The following is a 23,636-nucleotide window of genomic DNA, read 5'->3' as shown; positions in this document are numbered from 1 at the left end:
TCGCTCTGTTCTCTTCGTTTAGTATGTTAAATTTATTTTAAAATGCTATGGGAGTTTCACAAGATGCGATTGCTACATGCACCCGATTGGTTGGCTGTCAATATAATGAATGAATTTTCTCAAGCTTTTTCATCAGTTCGAGTACATCCATTTTTCCAAGCAATAAAGTTTCTAATGTTTTAGCAATCTCCTGTCTCAAGCTGTAATTTCCAGTCCTATGGCATCTCCTTCAGGTCATAGATTGTAAAGTAATCAGGTACAGCTTGAACCATAGCATGTCTTCCTTTCCCAAGCTGTAAACCAATTTGGTCCTGGTGCCCTTCCCTTCACATTTGAGTAAACCATTAAAACAGCTTGAGGCATCTCCTGAATTCCTACTCAGATCAAACAGATGATACTATGATTCAGGAAAACAGACTGCTTTTGATGTTAACTGTTCATGCAAGTGTCCTGTATTTAAGTTCATTTGTTGTTTTGTCTTGAGCAAAATATAATGAAAATATAGACCAGAATTTACAGATTTTTGCACACCACAACAATTTTCTATTGTATTTTCTCCTATTTTGTGATTATAATAAATACCCCTGTGGATTTTATATTTTCTATACTTTGTCTTTTATCTAGTGTGGAATGGGTGGAGAAGAGGGTCAGGAGTGATTTGTGACAGACGGGTATCAGCAAGAGTGAAAGGGAAGGTCTACAGGACCGTAGTGAGACCAGCCAGGTTATATGGGTTGGAGACGGTGGCACTGACCAGAAAGCAGGAGACAGAGCTGGAGGTAGCAGAGTTAAAGATGCTAAGATATGCATTAGGTGTGACGAGGATGGACAGGAATAGAAATGAGGACATTAGAGGGCCAGCTCAAGTTGGACGGTTAGGAGACAAAGTCAGAGAGGTGAGATTGCGTTGGTTTGGACATGTACAGAGGAGAGATGAGGGGTATATTGGGAGAAGGATGTTAAGGATAGAGCTGCCAGGGAAGAGGAACAGAAGAAGGCCTAAGAGAACTTTTACGGATGTGACGAGAGAGGACATGCAGGTGATGGGTGTGACAGAGCAAGATGCAGAGGACAGAAAGATATGGAAGAAGATGATCCACTGTGGCAACCCCTAACGGGAGCAGCTGAAAGAAGAAGTAGTCTTTTATCTAGAGTAATTGAAATAATAAAAGGGCACCAAGTGTGGGAAGATGCTGCTTACTCGACCACAGGATTTGTCAAGGCTATTAAGGTCCTCTTCTTCTTCTAATATATCATTTACGCCCTGTCCATGCAGCTGAAAAACACCCCCACAGCATGATGCTGCCACCGCCATGCTTCACTGTGGGGACTGTATTGGACAAGTGATGAGCAGTGCCTGGTTGTCTCCACACATACCGCTTAGAATTAAGGCTAAAAAGTTCTATCTTGGTCTCATCAGACCAGAGAATCTTATTTCTCACCATCTCAGAGTCCTTCAGGTGTCTTTTAGCAAACTCCATGCGGGCTGTCATGTGTCCGACAGGCCACTCTGCCATAAAGCCCTGACTGGTGGAGGGCTGCAGTGATGGTTGACTTTCTACAACTTTCTCCCATCTCCTGACTGCATCTCTGGAGCTTAGCCAAAGTGATCTTTGGGTTCTTCTTTACCTCTCTCACCAAGGCTCTTCTCCCCCGGTAGCTCAGCTTGGCCGGATGGCCAGCTCTAGGAAGGATTCTGGTCATCCCAAACGTCTTCCATTTAAGGATTATGGAGGCCACTGTGCTCTTGGGAACCTTAAGTGCAGCAGAAATTTTTTTGTAACCTTGGCCAGATCTCTGCCTTGCCACAATTCTGTCTCTGAGCTCTTCAGGCAGTTCCTTTGACCTCATGATTCTCATTTGCTCTGACATGCATTGTGAGCTGTAAGGTCTTATATAGACAGGTGTGTGGCTTTCCTAATCAAGTCCAATCAGTATAATCAAACACAGCTGGACTCAAATGAAGGTGATCTCAAGGATGATCAGAAGAAATGGAAAGCACTGGAGTTAAATATATGAGTGTCACAGCAAAGGGTCTGAATACTTAGGACCATGTGATATTTCAGTTTTTCTTTTTTAATAAATCTGCAACAATTTCAAAAATTCTTTTTTTGTCTGTCAATATGGGGTGCTGTGTGTACATTAATGAGGAAAAAAAGTAATTTAAATGATTTTAGCAAATGGCTGCAATATAACAAAGAGTAAAAAATTGAAGGGGGTCTGAATACTTTCCGTACCCACTGTATGTGTATGTATATATTATATATATATATATATATATATATATATATATATATATATATATATATATATATATATGTGACGGACAGCGGGTCCCATGCCCGGCCGTGCGCTCTGCTGCATACGTCCTGGGGGAGCCGTCATGGACATTGCAGTACCTTCCCCGGAGCGCTTGGGGCAGTCCCTGGCCGTGGATCCCTCCTCAATCTCCCCCGTGGCTCCATGGGACATGAAGTCCACCACATCAGCCCGGTTGGGAGATGGGGTGGCCGCTAGGGGGTGCTGCAGAGAACCAGCCACCACATTGGACGGTTTATCAGCCCCACCCGGAGGTGCAATTAAGACCAGCTGGTCAGGCACCTGGAACACTTCCAGGTGGGGTATAAAAGGGCCTGCCTCCCAGCAATCAGGGCCAGAATCGGGAGGAAGAGGACGAGGTTGCCTGGGAGGAGTGGTGGAGCAGGAAAGTGTTGGTTTGGTGTGGGTTTTGTGCTTGGGACTGTGTTGGGCCGGTGGGACACGGGGAAGGCGTGTGCCACGGCTGAAAACAGAAAAAAATAAAAAGTCTTGAGTGTGAACACGTGCCTCTCGTAGTCTGTGCGGGTCGGGCTATATAGCGCCTTTATCACTATATATATATATATATATATATATATATATAGGGTGGTCCAGATCTAATTATGCAATTTTCATTATGCTATAACTTAAGTTTATTACATAGAAAGTCACCTGAAAAATCCCAGACCATCGAGAAGTGTGTGAACTGACGACATGAAGAATCGTCTTCGCACTGAACTGGAATCATCCCCGCATAAATCAAAGTCTTCCAGACGATCTGGATCTGCATAATTAGATCTGGACCACCCTGTATATATAAACCTCAATAAGATCATTGTTTAAAAATTGATCACTATGCACTTTTACAAGTAAAATGTCTACACGTTTACAAAGCACCTCTCATTTAATCAGAATACAGCATTGCGCAGAATGGAAAGTAGCCTTTACAACACCTGACAGACATTATGAGTATAAAGTGAAGTCGTATGGTTTGGCAAATGCACCAATTGCCAGAGATTTTGTATGATTGACTGTTTTGGTTTAATTGACATATTAATCTTCCAAAAGTAGTATTTTTAATCATGTGATATATGGATGAGAAGTCCAACAAACTTTATGAGGAACAAGAAAAGTGTGAATTTCACAGTGAGTCCATTTTATTTTTGGATGATAACAGCTCAAGAAAATGATGAGAGCATGGAGTGAGCTAAACGTTCAGCTGTTTTTAAATTGGAACAATCTATAAACCCTTAAACAAGTCGAAAGGGATAGAACAGATAGAAATGTATTTACCCCAAAGGGGAAATTGAGAAATATAAACATTATATTAAAATAACCTCACCACCAAAAAAAAAAAAAGTATTATTCAAGCCAGAAGTTCTTAATAAATAGAGTTAATAAATAAGTCAATAGCAGGCTTGCAGGTGACTGTAAGATGGTCAGATCTACCCTGTTGTATCGCAGGTTTACATTGAAAGGTATTGACATTTAAATGGAGCAGATCCAGTTTGCTGTGTCCACAAATATGTCCCCCTTGGTTGACGTCACCAGCACTGTAGGGTCAGAATGATTCATCATTTGACTATTAATAAAAGAGTGAATCGTTTCTGTTGCCAAGGTAATGCACATTAACCAGGACGATGCAACTTATCTCCCTAGTCAGCAACATGGATGAATTCAGTCAGCATTTTTGTCCATGGTTCCACTGCGCTGGGGACATCGCTACTGTCCTCCTGGACTGTGACCACATTGGAAGGCATCTTCTCTTTATCTGAAGATCCCCACCTACTGTACCCGAGTGCTGAGGCACATAGTGGGCACCTTTTTATGCAGGGGGATGAAAGACCAGAATAAATTACTTTTTTTTTTTGTTTATTTTCATACTTTAAGAGTAGTTTAACCTTGATAAGATTGGCTATGGTTCTTACACAATCAAGATCAACACATGAAGATACTTCTCAAGAATTGAGCTGCTGGGAGGATTCCATTTCTTCCTTATTCACCTAACAATTTACCCCATCGAGGCTTCCTCTTTCTCCCGTGTGAACTGCAGAGTGCTTCTTAAGACTGCTTATACGAGAAAATAGTCTACCGCATTCGGAACATAAGTATGGCTTCCCTTCAGTGTGAGTTCTTGTGTGCCTCCACAAGCTACTCCTGTCAGAGAATTGTTTGCCACATTCAGCACAATATGGTTTCTCTCCTGTGTGAATTCTGCTGTGTATCTGAAACGTCCTCCTGTGACAGAATTGTTTCCCACATTCAGAACAGCAAACAGGCTTTCCTCCAGTCCGAATTCTTTGGTGGCTTCGAAGACTACTCCTGTCAGAGAATTGCTTGCCACATTCAGAACAACTATATGGCTTTTCTCCTGTGTGAATTCTTTTGTGACTCTGAAGATGGTTTCTTTGTGAAAACTGTTTGCCACATTCAGAACAGCAAAACGGCTTCTCTCCCGTGTGAGTTTTAATGTGTACCTGAAGAGTAGTACTGTGAGAGAATCGTTTACCACATTCAAAGCAGCAATACGGCTTCTCTCCTGTGTGAAGTCTTTGATGATTCTGAAGATGGCTTCTTTTTGAAAAGTGTTTGCCACATTCCTTACAACAATAAGGTTTCTCTCCTGTGTGAATGCTTTTGTGGCTCTGAAGGCCACTCTTAAGAAAGAATTGTTTGCCACACTCAGGGCAACAATATGGCTTCTCTCCTGTGTGGATTTTTTTGTGGGTCTGAAGACTACTCTTGTAACAGAATTGTTTGCCACATTCCGAACAGCAAAATGGCTTCTCTCTATGAATTCTTTTGTGGCTCTGAAGATTGCTTCGTTGTGAAAACTGTTTCCCACATTCAGAACAACAATATGGCTTCTCTCCTGTGTGAGTTCTTTTGTGGATTTGAAGTTTACTTCTGTCAGAAAATTGCTTACCACATTCAGAACAGCAGTGACATTTGATTCCTGTATAAAATTTAAAAGAAAAAAAAAAGGTTATTTTTTAATCCATTTCTTTCATATTACATCAAGTCAAAACATTAAATATATGATGGTTAACCTCAAGAACAAACTTTGATTAGAATAAGCAATCATAAAACATAAGATGCAAATTGAAAGACACTCAAGTTGTTCATTTTACTTTCTGTATTATAACTACTAACCATATAAGCACCCTCACTGGAGCCAAGATGTTTAAATAGGAAACTGAAAGAAGTGGGAGTTCAGGGTGATGTTTGTAGATGGGTGCAGAATTGGCTCAGACACAGGAAGCAGAGGATGATGATGCGAGGAACCTCATCAGAATTGACTGATGTTAAGAGTGGTGACCACAGGGGTCAGTGCTGGAGCAGCTGCTATTTTAATATATATACATGATTTGCATAAGAGTATAAGTAACAAGCTGGTTAAGAAGATAGGTGAATTAGCAGATAATCTGGAATCTGTTGAATCAAACAAAGGGACTTGGATAGCATACAGGCTTAGGCAGATGAAATTTAATGTCAGCAAATATAAACGATTACACATAGGAAGTAGACATGTTAAGTTTAAATACACAATGGGAGGTTTGAAGCTATAAAGTCCACCTTATGAGTAGGATTTTGGAGTCGTAGTGTGGTCTCTAAGCTATCAAGAGGCAGACAGTGTCCAGAAGACATTAAGAAAGCTAACAATGTCAGGGTATATAGCGCCTTGATGTGTGGAGTACAAGTCACAGGAGGTTATGCTCAAGCTTTATAACACACCGGTGAGGCCTCATCTGGAGTTCTGTGTGCAGTTTTGGTCTCCAGGCTACATAACAGCGCTAGAAAAGGTCCAGAGAAGAGCAACTAGGCTGATTGCAGGTCTACAGGGGATGAATTATGAGGAAAGATTAAAAGAGCTGAGCCTAAACAGTTTAAGCAAGAGGTGACCTGATTGAAAGGTTTAAAATAATGAAGGGAATTAGTCCAGTGGATCGAGACTGTTATTTTGAAACGAGTTCATCAAGAACACAGTTGGAAACTTAAGGGTAAATTAGGCACAAACATTAGGAAGCTTTTCTTTGCACAGAGAACCACAGACACACAGAATAAGTGACACATTAGTGTGGTAAACAGTAGAACTTTAGGAACTTTTAAAGCAAAACTTTGTTATTTTAGAAGACTTAGGTGGATAGGACTGGCAAGATTTGTTGGGCTGAATGGCCTGTTCTCATCTAGATTGTTCTAATGAATAGATGACATGCGAAATATTATTCAAAATTACAGTTACAACAACAACATTTATTTATATAGCACATTTTCATACAAACAGTAGCTCAAAATGCTTTACATAATAAAGAATAGAAAAATAAAAAAGACACAGTAAGAAAATAAAATAAGTCAACATTAATTAACATAGAATAAGTAATGTCCGATGGCCAGGGTGGACAGAAAAAACAAAAAAAACTCCAGACGGCTGGAGAAAAAAATAAAATCTGTAGGGATACCAGACCATGAGACCACCCAGTCCCCTCTGGGCATTCTACCTCACATAAATGAAACAGTCCTCTTTGGATTTAGGGTTCTCACGGAAGGGCTTGATGATGATGGTCAAGTAGACTTCTGCCTTTTAGGTAGATGGTCTGGAGTTGATTCCAAGCGTGGAGTTTGCATTTGGAAGTTCTCACTGTGAACTCTCAATATGAGATCCAAAGAGCTGTCCATGCAAATAAAAACAGGCCATCATTAGGCCAAGAAAACAAAACAAACCCATCAGAGAGCAGAAACACCAGAAGTGGACAAATCATCCATTTGGTAAATTCATAAACAGAATGACTGGTAAACCATGGAAGACAACTGTGCCCTTCTCCTTGCGAAGAAAAAATTCACAGCATTTAGCCAAACCAACAACGCTCTCTTGGAGGTAGTCCTATCATTGCCGAAGTCTACAATCAAGGGAAGACATCATGAAAGTAAAGACAGAGGGCTTACCACAAGGTTGACACCACTGGTAATCCTCAAGCATAGGTAGGACAGATTAGACTTTGCCAGAAAACATTTTCTAAAAGATTTTCCAGTTTTGGAACAGTTTTCTTTGGACAAAGGAAACTAAGATCAATATATACCAAAATGTTGGAAAAAGAGGAGTATGGAGAAGAGAAGAAATAGCTCAGGATTCGATCAATACCACATCATCTGTGAAACACAGTGGAGGCAGTTTTATGGCCTGATCATGCACAGGGCTGGCCCAAGCCTTTACGGGACCCTGTTCTGTTTATTTCACCCTATACAGTCATATGAAAAAGTTTGGGAACCCCTCTTAATTCTTTGGATTTTTGTTTATCGTTGGCTGAGCTTTCAAAGTAGCAACTTCCTTTTCATATATGACATGCCTTATGGAAACAGTAGTATTTCAGCAGTGACATTAAGTTTATTGGATTAGCAGAAAATATGCAATATGCATCATAACAAAATTAGATAGGTGCATAAATATGGACACCTCAACAGAGATATGACATCAATACTTAGTTGAGCCTCCTTTTGCAAATATAACAGCCACAAGACGCCTCCTATAACCTTTGATGAGTGTCTGGATTCTGGATGGAGGTATTTCTGACTATTCTTCCATACAAAATCTCTCCAGTTCAGTTAAATTTGATGGCTGCCGAGCATGGACAGCCTGCTTCAAATCATCCTATAGATTTGTGATGATATTCAAGTCAGGGGACTGTGACGGCCATTCCAGAACATTGTACTTCTCCCTCTGCATGAATGCCTTTGTAGATTTTGAACTGTGTTTTGTGTCATTGTCTTGTTGGAATATCCAACTCCTGGGTAACTTCACCTTTGTGACTGATACTTGAACATTATCCTGAAGAATTTGTTGATATTGGGTTGAATTCATCCAACCCTCGACTTTAACAAGGGCCCCAGTACCTGAACTGGCCACACAGCCCCACAGCATGATGGAACCTCCACCAAATTTGACAGTAGGTAGCAGGTGTTCTTCTTCTGCCATGCAAAGTGTTTTTTCTTATGACCAAATAACTTAATTTTTGTCTAATCAGCCTAAAGCACTTTGTTCCAAAATGAATCTGGCTTGTCTAAATAAGCATTGGCATACAACAAGTGACTCTGTTTGTGGCGTGAGTGCAGAAAGGGCTTCTTTCTCATCACCCTGCCATACAGATGTTCTTTGTGCAAATTGCACTGAATTGTAGAACGATGTACAGATACACCATCTGCAGCGAGATGTTCTTGCAGGTCTTTGGAGGTGATCGGCGGGTTGTCTGTAACCATTCTCACAATCCTGCGCATATGACGCTCCTGTATTTTTCTTGGCCTGCCAGACCTGCTGGGTTTAACAGCAACTGTGCCTGTGGCCTTCCATTTCCTGATTTCATTCCTTATAGTTGAAACCTCTGAGATAGCTTTCTGTAGCCTTCCCCTAAACCATGAGACTGAACAATCTTTGTTTTCAGATCTTTTGAGAGTTGCTTTGAGGATCCCATGCTGTCTGTCACTCTTCAGAGGAGAGTCAAAGGGAAGCACAACTTGCAATGGACCACCCTAAATACCTTTATATCTCATGATTGGACACTCCTGTCTATGACATTCCTGGCTTAAGTAATCCGTATTGAGCAGTTACAGGCATTCAAATCAGCAAAATGACAAGGGGACCCACATTTTTACACAGTCAATTTTTCACATTTGATTTAATTTCATACAACTAAGTACTGCTTCACTAAAAATCTTTGTTTGGAAAACACCCCAGGACTCAGATTTTCCTAGGAAATGAAAGACATACCACTGTTATTTTTTTGGTTCAAAGTAGAGTCAATTATTATGCAGGCTGAGACTTTTTCATATGACTGTAAAAAGTAGAGGGCTGGTATTTTATATTTGTAGTTCCCCGATGTTCTCAGGTGCCGAGTGCCCAGGGTTTCCAAATCTTTACATTAAAATGATTGCAAGCTATTGCAGGAGAAGTTCGAATTCTTTTGCAACTTGGCAGGTATGCCCCTTTTAAAGGGTCCCCTGAAGCCGCTCATTTTAATGATGGAATGCCAACGTGTACTGCCAGTGACTTTAACAGATATAAAGGGAACTGCCTAAACCAGCACCCTCCCGAGGATGCAGACACGTTCCATGGTACAGTTCAGTAACTTTATTCGAAATCAACAAGCATCTTTCCAAACCCAGCCTGCAAAATATCCCAAAGGTGATGGCATTGCAAATTGTTGATGTATCGATATTTTGAAATGATGGTATAAACTCAATACAAAAATAGAAAGAGACCATTTTCTAAATTACAGATTGACACCAAAACACAACAACTAGAAAATAACAGTATCGTCAGTTAAGACAGGAGTGCAATTAAAAGACGAACACAAAAACCCATATCCGCAATGGACCCCCAAGTCTGAACTCAACTACTACTAACCTAAAGCATCAGGATTTATTCATTTAGTTTATTTTTTGCCACTGCCTTCCAGCTAAATGTGGCAGATGCACTTGTATACATTAAAAATAGGCCAGATTCACGATTGTTAGAAAAAAACTGCTCCTTTAAAAGAAATAGACACTTAACTGGATTAAGTGGGTTTGAGAAGGTGATGTTTAAAATCCTCAGTTTAATTAAAATGACAAAAGTCTGTTGTAGCGGGGCTACGGTGGGGTCTGGGAAGGGTGAGAACTTCAACTCCCAGCAGTCCCTGCAGTGGCTCTGATTGGACGTCTACTGAAGATGCAGGGGCTGCTGGGGACAAGGAGGCCGGCACGCGATTTAAAAGGAGAGAAAAAGAGGTCTTTTGTTGTTTCGTGTCTCGAGTTGCCTTCGGTTTCTTGTTTTGTCCTGGATTGTCTCCTGTTTTGGGTGAATGGACTGTCTAGTACAGGGGTGGGCAAAGTCAGTCCTGGAGGGCCGCAGTGGCTGCAGGTTTTTGTTCCAACCCAATTGTCTAATTAGAAAACAATCCTTGCTAATAATTTAAATTTTATGGCTTGTTATAGTGCTTTAAATCTGCCATGTCAGGTCATTCTTATATCCTAGATTTCTGATTTTTCTTTTCTGAGAATATCACTCAAATGATTTGAAGTCTAAAACTGATTAGTGTTTCACTTTTTTCTCTTCACTTTCCTACCAAGCATTTAATGAAAGCAAATGGTGCACAATAAATACACACAGCAGTAAACGGAAACAAGCTAAAATGGAGGACTGCTGGTTTCTTCTGTTGTTTGCATCTTCTTGCTGATAAGGAGCCATTAAAAAAATGAGATTACAGCTGTTTAAGACTAAAATAAGCAAAAAGGGTTCAAAATCTTAATGAGCGAGACAACTAAAGTGAAGCAGAAGTGTTATTTGAGCAATAAGTACTTCTTATTAAGCAATTGGGTTGGAACAAAAACCTGCAGCCCCTGCGGCCCTCCAGGACCGAGTTTGCCCACCCCTGCTCTGGTGTCTTCCTGCTGCATGAGGACTGTATGAGGATTTATTGTCAACCGGTGAAGAAAGGAACGCTCCTGATCGCATCACACATCATTTCATTACACCAGTGGCCGTTTTTCATGGACTTCATCGTCTGTGGTTTTTGTTAATCATTTGCTGTTGTTGAATTTGTGTTTATTGTGCATCGCTGGATACTGGGGTGGGATCATTGTAGTGTGTCTAGTTATATTTTGTTTATTATTGCTGAATACTGTCTTCTATTTCTCTTTGCTTTTTTGTCTGTGTGAGGGAGTTGTGTGTGTGTGTGTGTGTGTGTGAGTCAGGCCAAGTTGCTGGGATCCCCACCGAAAAAATAAATAAATCACCATCAGAGGTGGTGAGAATCTTAGCTGAATTTTTAAGTCCGCTACACTGTGAACCCTTTGGAATTCCCTGGATCTCGGCAGAAATTCTTCCTAATAATGTGGTCTGACCTTCAGCAATGCTACAATAGCACAATCGACTTAAACTCGTAAAACACACAAACAATTGGGCCATCAATGCTAAACATGTCATTTAAACATTGACAGTCCACTCTTGCCAGGTGCTCAACCAATGACATTAGACTGAAGGTGTGGTTTGGTGGCACGCCACCCAATTAAAATGCACAGAAAAAGTAAGTGATTTCTTCCTAATAAACCATCAGTTCATGAACATATAGAACAAAACATTTGACAAAGGAGAGGAGACCGTTCATCAATCCATCAAGTTTGTTGGTTTACATAATGCCTGAATAGCTCAACAAGATACTCCTTAAAGGTTGTCGAGAGCACCTTAGAAGAAAGGGAGAGATGCTTAAAGTTGGAAAATCTGACAAAAACATTTTGAAAGGACATAGGAAGACAAACTGTTAACAAGTCAAGAAAATTTAGTACTGGAGTGGACGTCCTGCAAAGAACACAGCAAGAGTGCAGAGGTGACCTGCAGAAATCTCTTAAAACTTGTGTCTTATCCATCCACTGGAAGGAAAATGCACAAATGAGACAAGGTGTGAACGCTGGCCCCGGCACAGACAGATGGACAACATGTTTTGCACCCAACACACTGTTTATTTACAAGTATTTACAATATCAAGTCCAAATCACGTGCACTCACAACCCCAGCGCCCTTGGCACTGAAACCCCCAAAGTCCAGGGCCCACAGTCTCTGTGCCTTTGTCCTGGCCGCCTCCTGTCCTCTCTCCAGCTCTGTCCACTTCCACTCGACATCCACTCCTGACTGGAGGGAGGCGGCCCCTTTTATGGGGAGCCGGATGGGCTCCAGCTGCTTCCCGGCACTTAACGGTGGCCACACCCCTGTGTGGCGGAAGTGCCGGCTGCGCACCCGGAAGTCGTCCGTGTCTCCCCGGTCGTCTTCCCCCGGCACTTCCTGGTGTGGCGGAAGTGCCGGGCTCCCGGGACAATTAGGCACTGGGGCGCCGCCTGGCAGTGGCCACGGGTCCCTACAGGGCTGGGCTTCAAAGCCCCCTACCCGAGGCCCCCTGCATAACCAGGACGGACGCCCCCACTCGGTCTGGAGGAGGCACACGCCCTCCTCTTGTCCTCTAAGGCGTCCCGGCCGGGCTCCAGCCCCGGCTGAGGACCACACGAGATAAACCGGCATCGGGGCGCCGCCTGGCGGTGACCACGGGCCCCTACAGGGTAGGGCTTCCATGCCCTCGACCCGTGGTCCCCAACAGAACCAGGACGGACGCCCCCTCGCGGTCTGGAGGAGGCACACAGGGTGCACTAAGCTGACCGAGGACAACTTCTTTATTTAGATTGCATCCGTTAGACACAGGAAAGATGACTTTTCCTTCTTTAGGGCCCTGTCTGTAACGTACACAAAACAAACGGTTAGCCGATTCACACAATGTAACATGAAATGCTTAGATAAATCATATTATTCTTATTGAAAAGTAAGGGGAAGGCAGGAAAAATATAAACCTGAGAAAAAAAAAAAGAGGAAACTGCGCTCTTCTGCCTTGCAACGCATGAATCCACGTACTCATCTGTGACTGAATAAAAAGCTGATGGATTTAACTATTCCTGTCTTCCTCAGAGGTTACTTCCATAAGGTTAAAAGAAGTTGGATGATAAAACAAGACAAGTCATCAAAACAAAGAAAGAAATCAACAAGACAAAGGCTTAAGCAGAAGGAAACTGGCATTCTGGAATAGCCAATCAGAATTCAGAGCTCAACAGAAATGGTCAGGCTGTGGCCTGACCTGAACAAAGACGATCATTAAAAGAATCCCAGAGATATTAAGGAACTGAAAACGTTTGGAAAGAAGGAATGGGGTAAACTTCAAGGCTGTGCAGCAGTTACAGGAAATGTCATTTAAGCCAGGGGTCCTGGAGGACCACCATGGCTGCAGGTTTTCATTCTCTCTCTTTTCTTAATGGGTGACTTGTTTTTGCTGCTAATTAGCTTCTCTTGAAGTTATTTTAATTGACTTGTTTTGAAGACTCAGACCCTTTAATTGTTTCTTTTTCCTTAATTAGCAGCCAAACAATAATGATATAAAATGAGCCAAAGCAACTGGTGTCCATTGTACAATATCTGAAAATAAAGAAAGATGAAGGGTTCAGGAATGCTGATCCGCTCACGTCCTCAAAATACTTGAGCAGTGTGCTCTTAGAAAGAGAAAATCCACAATTTCAGAAATGTCTGCTATTGCACATCGAGAGCAGCAACAAGCCGCGAAACTAAAGAACGGGTTTAATTAACGACAAGACTCGGTGCGTAATTAAGCAATTGGTTGGAGTTTGAGGCCCTGACTTAGTTGGTCTTCTGTTGGCTCCCTCACTTCACATTTCATTTCTGTTTGTGTTTCACTTAAGGAAAGAAATCAAGCAATTCAGAGGAATGATCAAGAAATCTTAAAAAAGCAATTCAATTAAAAAGAATTCACAAGACGTTAATTAGCAGCACAAACAGAGCACTCATTATAAAAAAAAAAAAGAGGGTTAAAATGAAATCCTGCTGCCACGGTGGCTCTCCAGGACTGGACTTGGCGACCCCTGATTTAAGCTAAAGAAGGGCCAACCAGTTACTAAAGATGGGAGATCACAAACTGGATGGTGAATGTTTAAACGATGTGTTCAGGCCTGAGAAGTCATCTAACTGTTTGTGTGTTATTAGTTTAAGTCTACTGTGTCCCTGTTAAGTCCCTGATTTTGGAACTTAACGCTTTTGGCCCTGGATTTTATGTTTTTATGGGAGTAGTGAGAAGTCCAGCAAAATGATACCTTTAATTGGCTACCTAAAAAGATTACAATATGCAAGCTTTCGAGGCAACTCAGGCCCCTTCTTCAGGCACAATTATTTTGTGAGATATTCTACCTTTGGGGTGTCTAGGAAGCTCAAAAATGAAAAGAAAAAAACAAAAAAATATCACTATTACTTTATACAATAGCTGCCAACTACTTCAGTCTTCTTGAGGAAATAAAATTGAAAGGGGAGCTACTTACTATGTGGTGCGCACAGTCTGGAAACGTCCATGGTGGAGTGGTGGCCCAGAGGCTAAGGATCTGCGCTGGTATCCCGAAGGTTGCCGGTTCAAATCCCCGTCACTGCCAAAAGATATCCTACTCTGCTGGACCCTTGAGCAAGGCCCTTAACCTTCAATTGCTCCATATACGATATACGGTATACGAAAACTAAAAAATTCCTAATCCGAGAAATTGTATAAGGTGAAATAAACAAAAAAAAAAAGAAATTTACTTCCGTGTCTCACGGACTGTATGCCAGTCTCTCCAGTCTGCGCTACATACCTGTGCTTTACAAAAATGGCTGCCTATTTATGAACTAGTACAGAAGATCCAGCACATTGTTAAGAGGAATTCATGCATAAATCCTGGGAATTCCAAAGAGTTTACAACCTTTTGTTGCAACTGTACTTTTGTATAGCACTTTTCTTTTTTTATCGAGGACAGGCCTTGAGCATTTACATAAGTTTGCATAATAACTATAATGCAACAACAGTAAATTGTTAAACCTTATAACACCGTAGAGGAACTACCAAATTACATTTCAAAAACACAAGAAATCACAGCAACATCACTATATTTCTAAGTACAAGACCACCCTTTGAGGCTCATAACCCCCCAATCCTAAAAATGGCACCAACTTCTACTTTTCACTTACTTTTTTTAGACTTCTTCTTTGGTAGTGGTGGCTGACCTTCCGGAGTTCTAGGAGATGAAGTTTCCTCAAGCCTCTTTGTGTCAGACTGCAATGATTCAGACTTTACATTGACAGAAGATTCGGAAGATGAAGGGGCAAACTCAGTCACTGCTCCGTCTTGATGTTCATAATGAAGGTCATCTTCCTTAACACTCTGCACACTTCCATGTTTGTGCACCTCAATGCTGACACACTTTTCTTCAGCCTCTTGTTTAATGCTCGCTGACCCCAGTTCACAATCCTCCTCCTTAATGCTCAGGCTCTCCTGTTTAGGGTGGACAAACTCCCAATCACAGTCCTCCTCCTTAACATTTAGAGTTCTTTTCTCCATTAAATTTGTGTTACCCCCACATATCTTCTCTTTCACGTCCATCTAAACGTTACAGTAAAAAAAGCAGGTTGTTTTTTTTTTTTTCCTTTCTTTCTGTGGAAGGAACAGAATTTCATTACATTAAAACTGCATCCTTCAGATCTAAAGACATTTGATTTTCATTTCACAACACCCTCTCAGTTAAAGTTTACATCAACTCAGACAGTTCATAGAAAATTAAGAGTAACTCGTCACTCTTAATATCGAATCAGGAGTGAAACATATTTAGGAAGGAACAACTGACAGTGTAAAAAAAAGGCTCGTGTCTCTTTAAGGCGCTGAGGCACAGTCACGTGAAAGCAGCAGAGTGTGTAGTGAGCGTGAGAGTTTATGAGATTGTACCACGTGAAAGCTAGAACTACTGGAAGCGCTAGAGAAAGTTTAAGTTTGTACGTTTGTTGACCAAATAACCACACACTCGCCTACCTAACCCTACCTGTATACTTGTTCTCCCTGATGCGTATTTTTGGCATTTCAACATTAAAATAATGTCCCTGCAATGGTTGGATCAGTTCCTGTGTTCTAACCGACAGCGACTACAGCAAACTACAACTTTGCCTTCTCACCTTCCTTTCCAATAAACAGACTAGAAGAAAGGAAAACCATCTTGCACAGTTGTAGGTCAGCAGTACTCACTTCTTGGATTGAACAAACAGTGTTGTTGGAGTCCCAGAATCGTATTACGAGTTATTTGGAGGAATGTTTTTTTTGTAAGTAAGGCCTTGTGATTCTGTTAAGAAACAGACGCATGACACTTTTCACCAAACAACAAATCTTAATTCTCGCAGATTTGCCTCTTCATTGGGAAGAAACACTACTTTTCCTTAATGGAAACATGAATTAGATGATCTAGAAGACTTAAAGTTTAAATCTGAGCAATTTATTCGACCTCTTTTTGCTGTTCTGTTATTTCATGGAGTAATACTTTCCGTTTGTTTGCACTAATGCAATCTTTACTATCGTTTTTTAAGAGACTCGATTTTTCGTACTTCCATTATCTCTAACCTGCTGTGCATGTGTTTCCCGCCAATGTTTTTGAATTCTTTATGACATTCTACTTTGTCATCTGCTCTTTGTCTTTTATTTCCGGCCCCAGGTGTGCTTAAATCTCTTGGCACAAAATCTCTAGTCTGAGAAAGTCGTGTCTCGTCCCAGGATTTTTTTATATAATAGAGAGATATATGTTAATTGAATTTCTATGACAACTTAGTGGAAACAAACTACAGCTATTTGTTGTTATCTCAAGATTATTCCAGAAAACATGCATTTTCTTTGCCTGCTTATCCACGGCAATGTTTCAGGGCAGCTGTAGCCTATCCCAGTGATCACTGGTTGGAAGGCAGGAACACCATCTGGACTAGGGATAGTTTAGCAGCTGCAGGCCACCTAACTTGCACGTCGTTGGACAGAAGGAAACACACAAGCACAATCAAGGAAGGGTCCAGAAAACATCCGGAAACAAATTTTCGAACAGATGAAGCCGACATTCCGTTATATTAAATGGGAGGAAAAATAAGGGAGAAAATCCAGTCAATTAAAACACATACACAATTGTCCACAAAGGATTTCTGCATAAACTAAAGCATTTAAAGCACTAGTTATTTAAGACTTTAGACAGACAGATATTTATTTGTCTTAAGGGGAAAATCTACCTTTATACAGAAGCTCAATAAACATTATAACAAACAACAACAGCCCACCTCCAGAGAAGAATTACAAAAATAAAGAAAAAACTTCTGACTTTACTAAAAGAAAAGAGAATAGTCACAGTCGCAGTGAGGCCTTATGCAGGCGTATTACCGTCGATGTAAGTGTCCATTCACACCTAAGCACTTTTCTTGTGTTTTAGTGCTCAACCAGAACTCTCCCTACAGCACTTGAAAATTTATTTGCCGTTGTTTTCATTGACACGGTTCGCTTTAGCAGTAAGTGATCTAGAAAACTTTGGGCGCAGCAGATTTCGAGCGCTTTCTGCCCGAAGGCCTGCTCCACTGAAATCAAAGCGAACACTCATAACATGCTGGTAAAAGAAAACCAATAACCCTTGGGAAGTATTTTTACACTGGCTCTTCAGCTGATTGAAACTTAAAACAAAATGGCGGGGTAATTTAGCACGAGTGTCCTTTGCTCCTCTAGTGACCGATACCGAGGGTGAGGTCAAATGAACACGTGCCTTGCAATCAAGCGACAAGAATTTAACAAAACATATAGGTTGTCACATATGCGCACCAGAGGTTCTCTGTCGAGGTAATGCAATAACCCGCCGAGACAGGAAGGGGTGCGATCGTGAACAGTGTCATCTCCTTCTACTCTCCACAGTGTCGAGAAACCACCCAGTGAGGGCCACTGACTCTACCTCTTCCGTTCAGCCTCCATAAAAGCTTGAGCTTCTGGAAAAAGCTACCTGCTGGACAGAACTCTGCTACAGAAGTGACCTTGCTTGTGGCTAACCTGCCAATCTACTTTGGTTTAAGTTTCAGCTCTGCTGTGCGGGACATTCACGTCAAAGAAAGGAACGACCCAGTTGGCGCCCCATATTTGTCCATTTAGTAGAGTCGTCATTCCTGCACCCGGCCTCAAGGGATACAATTAGTTTTGATCATGTTAATGTTTAGTACAGATATTCTAACTTACAGGCAGACTGATAGAATTGAGCTGCCGTTCCATCATCAACTATAATAATAATGTTTTATTTATATAGCGCCTTTCATACACTCAAGGACACTTTACAATTCAATACACACATTAACAATACAGGAGAAATTACATACATGAAAAAGAATAATACTCATTGAAAAGATGCGTTTTTAACAGAAGTTCGAAATTAATAATAGATTTTTCCTCAGGAAGGCTGAGAGGAAGAGAATTCCAAATTTTAGTGGCTATCACACTGAAAGCTCTGCCCTAACCCATAGTTACTAACCTGTGTTTAGATACAGTGAGTAAGTTAGCATCCGAAGATCTTAATGCATGGGCAGGAGTGTAAGGAAGCAGCAGCTCAGACAGATAATGAGTGCTAACCCATGAAGAGCTTTAAAGGGGAGGATAATTTTATATTTGATTCTTGAAGAAACTGGTAACCAATACAAATCATAGAGGACAGGAGTGATGTGAGCAGATTTTTGTAGTGTGTGTAAGTCAAATGAGCAGCAGAATTCTGAACATACTATAATATATTAATACATTTAGTCAGGAGGCCATAAAACGAAGCATTGCAATAGTCCAGACGGGTAGTGATGAAAATATGAATGAGTGTTTCAGTATCTTTCACACTGAGGAAAGAATGCAGATGAGCAATGTTGTGAAGATGAAAAAAGGCTGTCTATACTATTGAACTAATGTGTGATTGAAAAGTAAGGAGCTGATCAAAGATGACACCCAAATTACAGACTGATGCTGAGGGTTCAACCAGGATCCCATCAACGTCAATTTTTAGCCCACAAAGAGTAGACAGAACAGATTTGGTACCAACTAATAAGATTTCTGTTTTATTAGGATTGAGTTGTAAAAAATTATCTGTCATCCAATGACTGATTTCCCGAATGCAGTCAGTCAGTGCAACAGGTGAAGATGTTGCAGTGCATCTATGGAGGAATATTTCGGACAAAATGAAATAAATAAATAAATGCGTAAATAAATAAAAGTACTGTGAAATGTGAGCATAAATAAATAAATGTGTCATGAAATGAGAGCCTTAATAAATAAATATGTCATGAAATGAGAGCATAAATAAATAAATGTGTCACGAAATATGTTTTTCGTTGCTTATTTATTTATTTCATTTTGTCCGTAACATTCCTGCAAACCGTCGTGAAATACGGCTTGAAATAAAACTGTCACTTTCACTCGTCAAAGTTGAGAGGGTGGGCTCTAACACGCCCTCTAGTTACCGATTGGTGAATCGATAGCACAAGAATTAATTAGAAAAATGCTTACTACTGCCGATGAAATGGATTCTGCCGAAGATATTACGTATTTCAGAGAGAGAACTGAAGATTTATCGGAAGAAATTACAATGTTGGTGGCCCTGAGAGAGAGAGCATGGCCATTGGGGTAAAGGCTTGTAAACATACCTAAATTGATGAGTTTGATTAGCCAATAGAGATGAATGGAGAAGAAAAAGAAATACAAAAATAATTGCTTCCTTGGTGCTTTAAAAGCTTATTCTAAAATATTATTGATTAGATCCTGACATGTTTTGAAAAAAATCTGTACAGATCCTCATAGATACAGTATTTGATTTTTTCCAATTTCAGATAGTATAAAACATCAGTTTCCCACTGACTTAAAAGAGGAGAGTTAGGATTCTTCCAGTTTAGCAAGATAAGTCTGCGTGCCAAAAGTGTAGAGAATGCAATCACAATTTGTTTGTCCTTCTCCACTTTAAACCCATCTGGAAGAACCCCAAACACAGCTGTTAATGGGTTAGGAGGGATTGTGACACCAAGGCTGTCTGAAAGGCACTTAAAAATGTTGGTCCAAAATGATGTTAATTTGGAGCAGGCCCAGAACATGTGACCTAGTGAGGCTGGGGCTTGGTTGCAACGTTCGCAGGTTGGATCATGCCCTGGAAACATTTTGGAGAGTTTTAGTCGAGACAGATGTGCTCGATATATAATTCTGAGTTAAATAATTGTATGCTTTGCGCATATGGAGCTTGAAGTGAATTCTCTGCATTGCTACTTTCCACTCCTTTTCTGATATATTGATTAAGAGATTTTTTCCCAGTGTCCTCTTGGATCTTTGAAAGGGAGGGACTGTAAAATAATTTTATATAATGCACAGATGGTGTCTAAGTCCTTGAAATTGAGCAATAGTTTTTCCAGCGTGGACGAGGGTGCAAGATGAGGAAAATCGGGCAGGTTCTGTTTAGCAAAGTTCCTGATTTGAAGATGGTGAAAGAAATGTGTAGCTGAAATGTTAAATTTGGAATGCAATTGTTCATAGGATGCAAAGATGTTGTCTATATAGAGATCTCTAAGCAAGTTAATCCCAATTTTTTTCCAGATATTAAAAACTGGGTTGAAAGAGGTGGTTCTCTTGCAGAGGTGCCACAGATAAAAGCTTCTCCATCTTAAAATGCTTTCTACATTGGTTCCATATTTTGAGTGAGTGAAGCGCAATTGGGTTATCAGTATATTGCCGATAACTTGCATAACACATGTAACTTAACCTCCACTTCACCACCATGGCCTTGGATAAAACAAACACCAACAGATGTCACTGGGATATGGCGAGAAAACCAGAGCACCTGAACAGGACGGAAACCAACTAAAGGCCATCACAGTCCACGTCCATAAGCCAGCCAAGTTAGAGGAGCCAGTCAAACTGTAAACAAGCTGAGGTTCAAATTCAGTATGATGGAGCTGGGAGGCAGTACTACTAACCACAAATCTCAATGAATTTGTTTAATACACGTAACAGGCATTACTGGTTTGTACCTTAATGCTAAAATGTTGGATTTTGTCATATTTGATATTGTTTAAAAGATATAAAAAATATACAATTGTTCATTAAAGCAAAGTATGTAATGCTCTCTACATTGGATTAAGCAGGTCTGAGAATGTGCAGTCGTGAATACAAATAAACACATCCTGATGATGACCGTAGCTACTTATCCATCCATCCATTATCCAACCCACTATATCCTAACTACAGGGTCACGGGGGTCTGCTGAAGCCAATCCCGGCCTACTCAACATTCAATTTATAGTTCTACAGGCAAGTTTACGAAAGAATAACGTTATGTAGTGATGGGCCGCTCGATACTCAGGTTTCGACACTGTGTCGAGCTATCGAAGCACTGGAGATCGAAGCACCGATTCGAGGCTTGTTTCAAATGTGCCCATCACGTGATTTTGAGCACGCTAGCGTAATGACGTCATTGATATCTAAGCAGTCGATTTGGTCAGTAACTAGTCTGCTGAAGTGCTTTGGCTCAAAGCGTAAAAGCGGTTGTCTGTGCTATATTGATAAAATACGCTAACCCGAGTTCAAATCCTAGTTGGGGCTCGCATATGTTGAAATAAGGATTTTGTATAAAACAGTTAAGTAGTACTTGTTTGAAAGTTAACAAATATATTTTGGAGACATTATGAACGATTTACATGGGGCACCTTTTTCCTCGGTGTGGAATTGTGTCCACCAAGAATCTGTAACAAATCGATGAGCATATTTTGCGTAAGGTAGCACGTATTGTAACAATCCAGAATCTATTCTACCCCATGTCGATCATATCACAGAGGCTAAGAAATGCTTCACTAAAGCCGACGTGGTCATTACACCAGTATATGCGCAAGACATTCCTCATTAAACGTTTTTACTATTCAGTGATTCCCAGATCTGTTGCTGATTTGTATTATTGATTTCCAAAAGCAATGTGAGTAAAAGCGTGTTCTGCATAACTAATCACAACTGTCTTTAAAACAGAATCAGCGCCATCAACAGTGTCTTCTGCAATTTTAGGAAAGCCTCGGGATTTCTGCGTTAATGAGACAAAAAAGTTGTAAAGAAACTTTGCAAATTCATCCAAAGGTGAACGTAAAGATCACTCAAGTACTGAGAAGAAGGAGCAGCTGGATAAGCACATCTGGAGCCAAACTTTCAAAAAAGCACCTGACTTTGTCATGAACATTCCTTTAGTTGTGAATTCATCTTATCAAAGGCTGCGCTGGGGGGGTAAATAAGTAATCTTCCGAAGTGCAGCACAACAGAGTAAATAATTGATGTAAATAGAATTACTGAAAGACTAAGTTTTTGCCGTTTCTGTATTCTTAAACCATCTTCCAGTTACACAATCCCCCGCAGTCAATGTCACATTCAATGTTCTCTGCTCCTTAACCTGTCTTGTTACCCAAAGCATCAACACTCAGTTTCATTCAAGGCTTTACCGTCCTTCCTTTCATAGACATAAAATAAAACACATTTCCTCTACATGTCCAATAATAATAGTAAACTTGCAGGAACGAGAAAAGCACAAGATGGGAATATTTATGACAAGAGCCTGGACATCAGGATGAGAATGTGCCTTGTCACCCATTACGTGAGCTCGTCTGCCATCCCTCGGTTACACTGGCACACGTTACACTCTGGAGCAAATGCAATGGAGAATATCAATCAATCAATCAACATTTATTTATATAGCACATATTCATACAAAAATGTAGCTCAAAGTGCTTTACAAAATGAATAGAAAAATAGAAGACACAATAAAAATAAACATAAGTCAACATTAATTAACATAGAATAAGTAAGGTCCGATGGCCAGGGTGGACAGAAAAAAAAAAAAAACTCCAAAGGCTGGAGAAAAAAATAAAATCTGTAGGGGTTCCAGACCAGGAGACCGCCCAGTCCCCTCTGGGCAATCTACCTAACATAAGTCAAACAGTCCTCTTTGTATTTAGGGTTTTCATGGAAGGACCTGATGATGATGGTCACGTAGACTTCTGGCTTTCAGTCCATCAATGTTGGTGCATCATGATGCTTTGAGTAGGTGGTGGTGGCGCAGGCCACCGGAAAAAAACAGAAGAGAGTAGGGGTCAGTATGGATTTTGGAGCCACTGTGAATAGTTATTATGAAGAATTGAACATACAGAGTATCAGGATTAAGTTAAAGTGAAGTTATAAAAGGCCATGTTAAAGTAATAACATGTAATAAAGTAATACCGACAATGTACACCTTCAGAAGTGGAATAAATCGACTGTATACGTAGAACATTTCAGATAAACGATGAATTTTGTTAATCATAAACAATGCAACATAACTATTATATGTGTTGTTACTTTTTATTTATACTCACCAAACGTTACAGATCTACATGGGAAATGAACACAGGTAATATGTTTATAATCATTCTCACTAAAAGACACTGTCAAAATATATTAATGAGAAAATTGAGACACATTGGCCTTTAGGAAATATAAAAAAGTGTGTGCGCTGTCACTTAGGACAGAATGCATTGTTAACGTGACGCACTCTCTACTGACACGATGTCACGAAAAAAGAAACAGCGCAGTCCATGCTAACTCAAATCCTCCTTGATGTTTGACCTAATGATTAATTGTCAATATCAAATCGATAAAATCATTTTAAGAAGATGACAAGTCTGCTATAGTCAGTTTAATCAACGCTACTTCAGAATATAAAACAGAATCTCAATGATACAGGACTCCCGAGTAGTAACGAATAATATGTGACACTGAGAAATTATAATTCCTAATAACGGGGACAAGTAAAACTACGACTTCCTAAAACGGACACTGTAAATGTAGGCATTTCAATAAATAATTTAGGAGACTTGTGTGTGCATTTCAATATCGATTTAAGAACTACGTAGGCCACCTGTTGTACTATAAACGGTAG

At 40.4% G+C, this 23,636-nt stretch overlaps 1 protein-coding gene across 2 annotated transcripts in view; it reads right to left on the bottom strand.

The window, feature by feature from the left end:
• Positions 1-3,433: 3,433 nt before the first annotated feature.
• LOC120533289 (oocyte zinc finger protein XlCOF20-like) overlaps positions 3,434-23,636 on the bottom strand; it is a 28,669-nt gene continuing 8,466 nt past the window's right edge. The window contains exons 2-3 of one of the 2 annotated variants that reach the window (XM_039760113.1): positions 14,867-15,329; positions 3,434-5,254 (exon numbers count right to left, since the gene is read on the bottom strand). In XM_039760113.1, the coding sequence (XP_039616047.1) occupies positions 4,302-5,254; positions 14,867-15,278 (1,365 nt within the window). In that variant the 5' untranslated portion in view covers positions 15,279-15,329 and the 3' untranslated portion in view covers positions 3,434-4,301. Of the gene's footprint in view, positions 5,255-14,866; positions 16,015-23,636 lie in introns of those variants that run through there. The other variant, XM_039760115.1, reaches the window with a different exon arrangement.

The sequence above is a fragment of the Polypterus senegalus genome, chromosome 8, assembly GCF_016835505.1.
Source record: "Polypterus senegalus isolate Bchr_013 chromosome 8, ASM1683550v1, whole genome shotgun sequence".
Lineage (NCBI taxonomy): Eukaryota > Metazoa > Chordata > Cladistia > Polypteriformes > Polypteridae > Polypterus > Polypterus senegalus.
The sequence above is the reverse complement of the archived record's forward strand: the minus strand, read 5'-3'. Positions and strand labels throughout refer to the sequence as shown.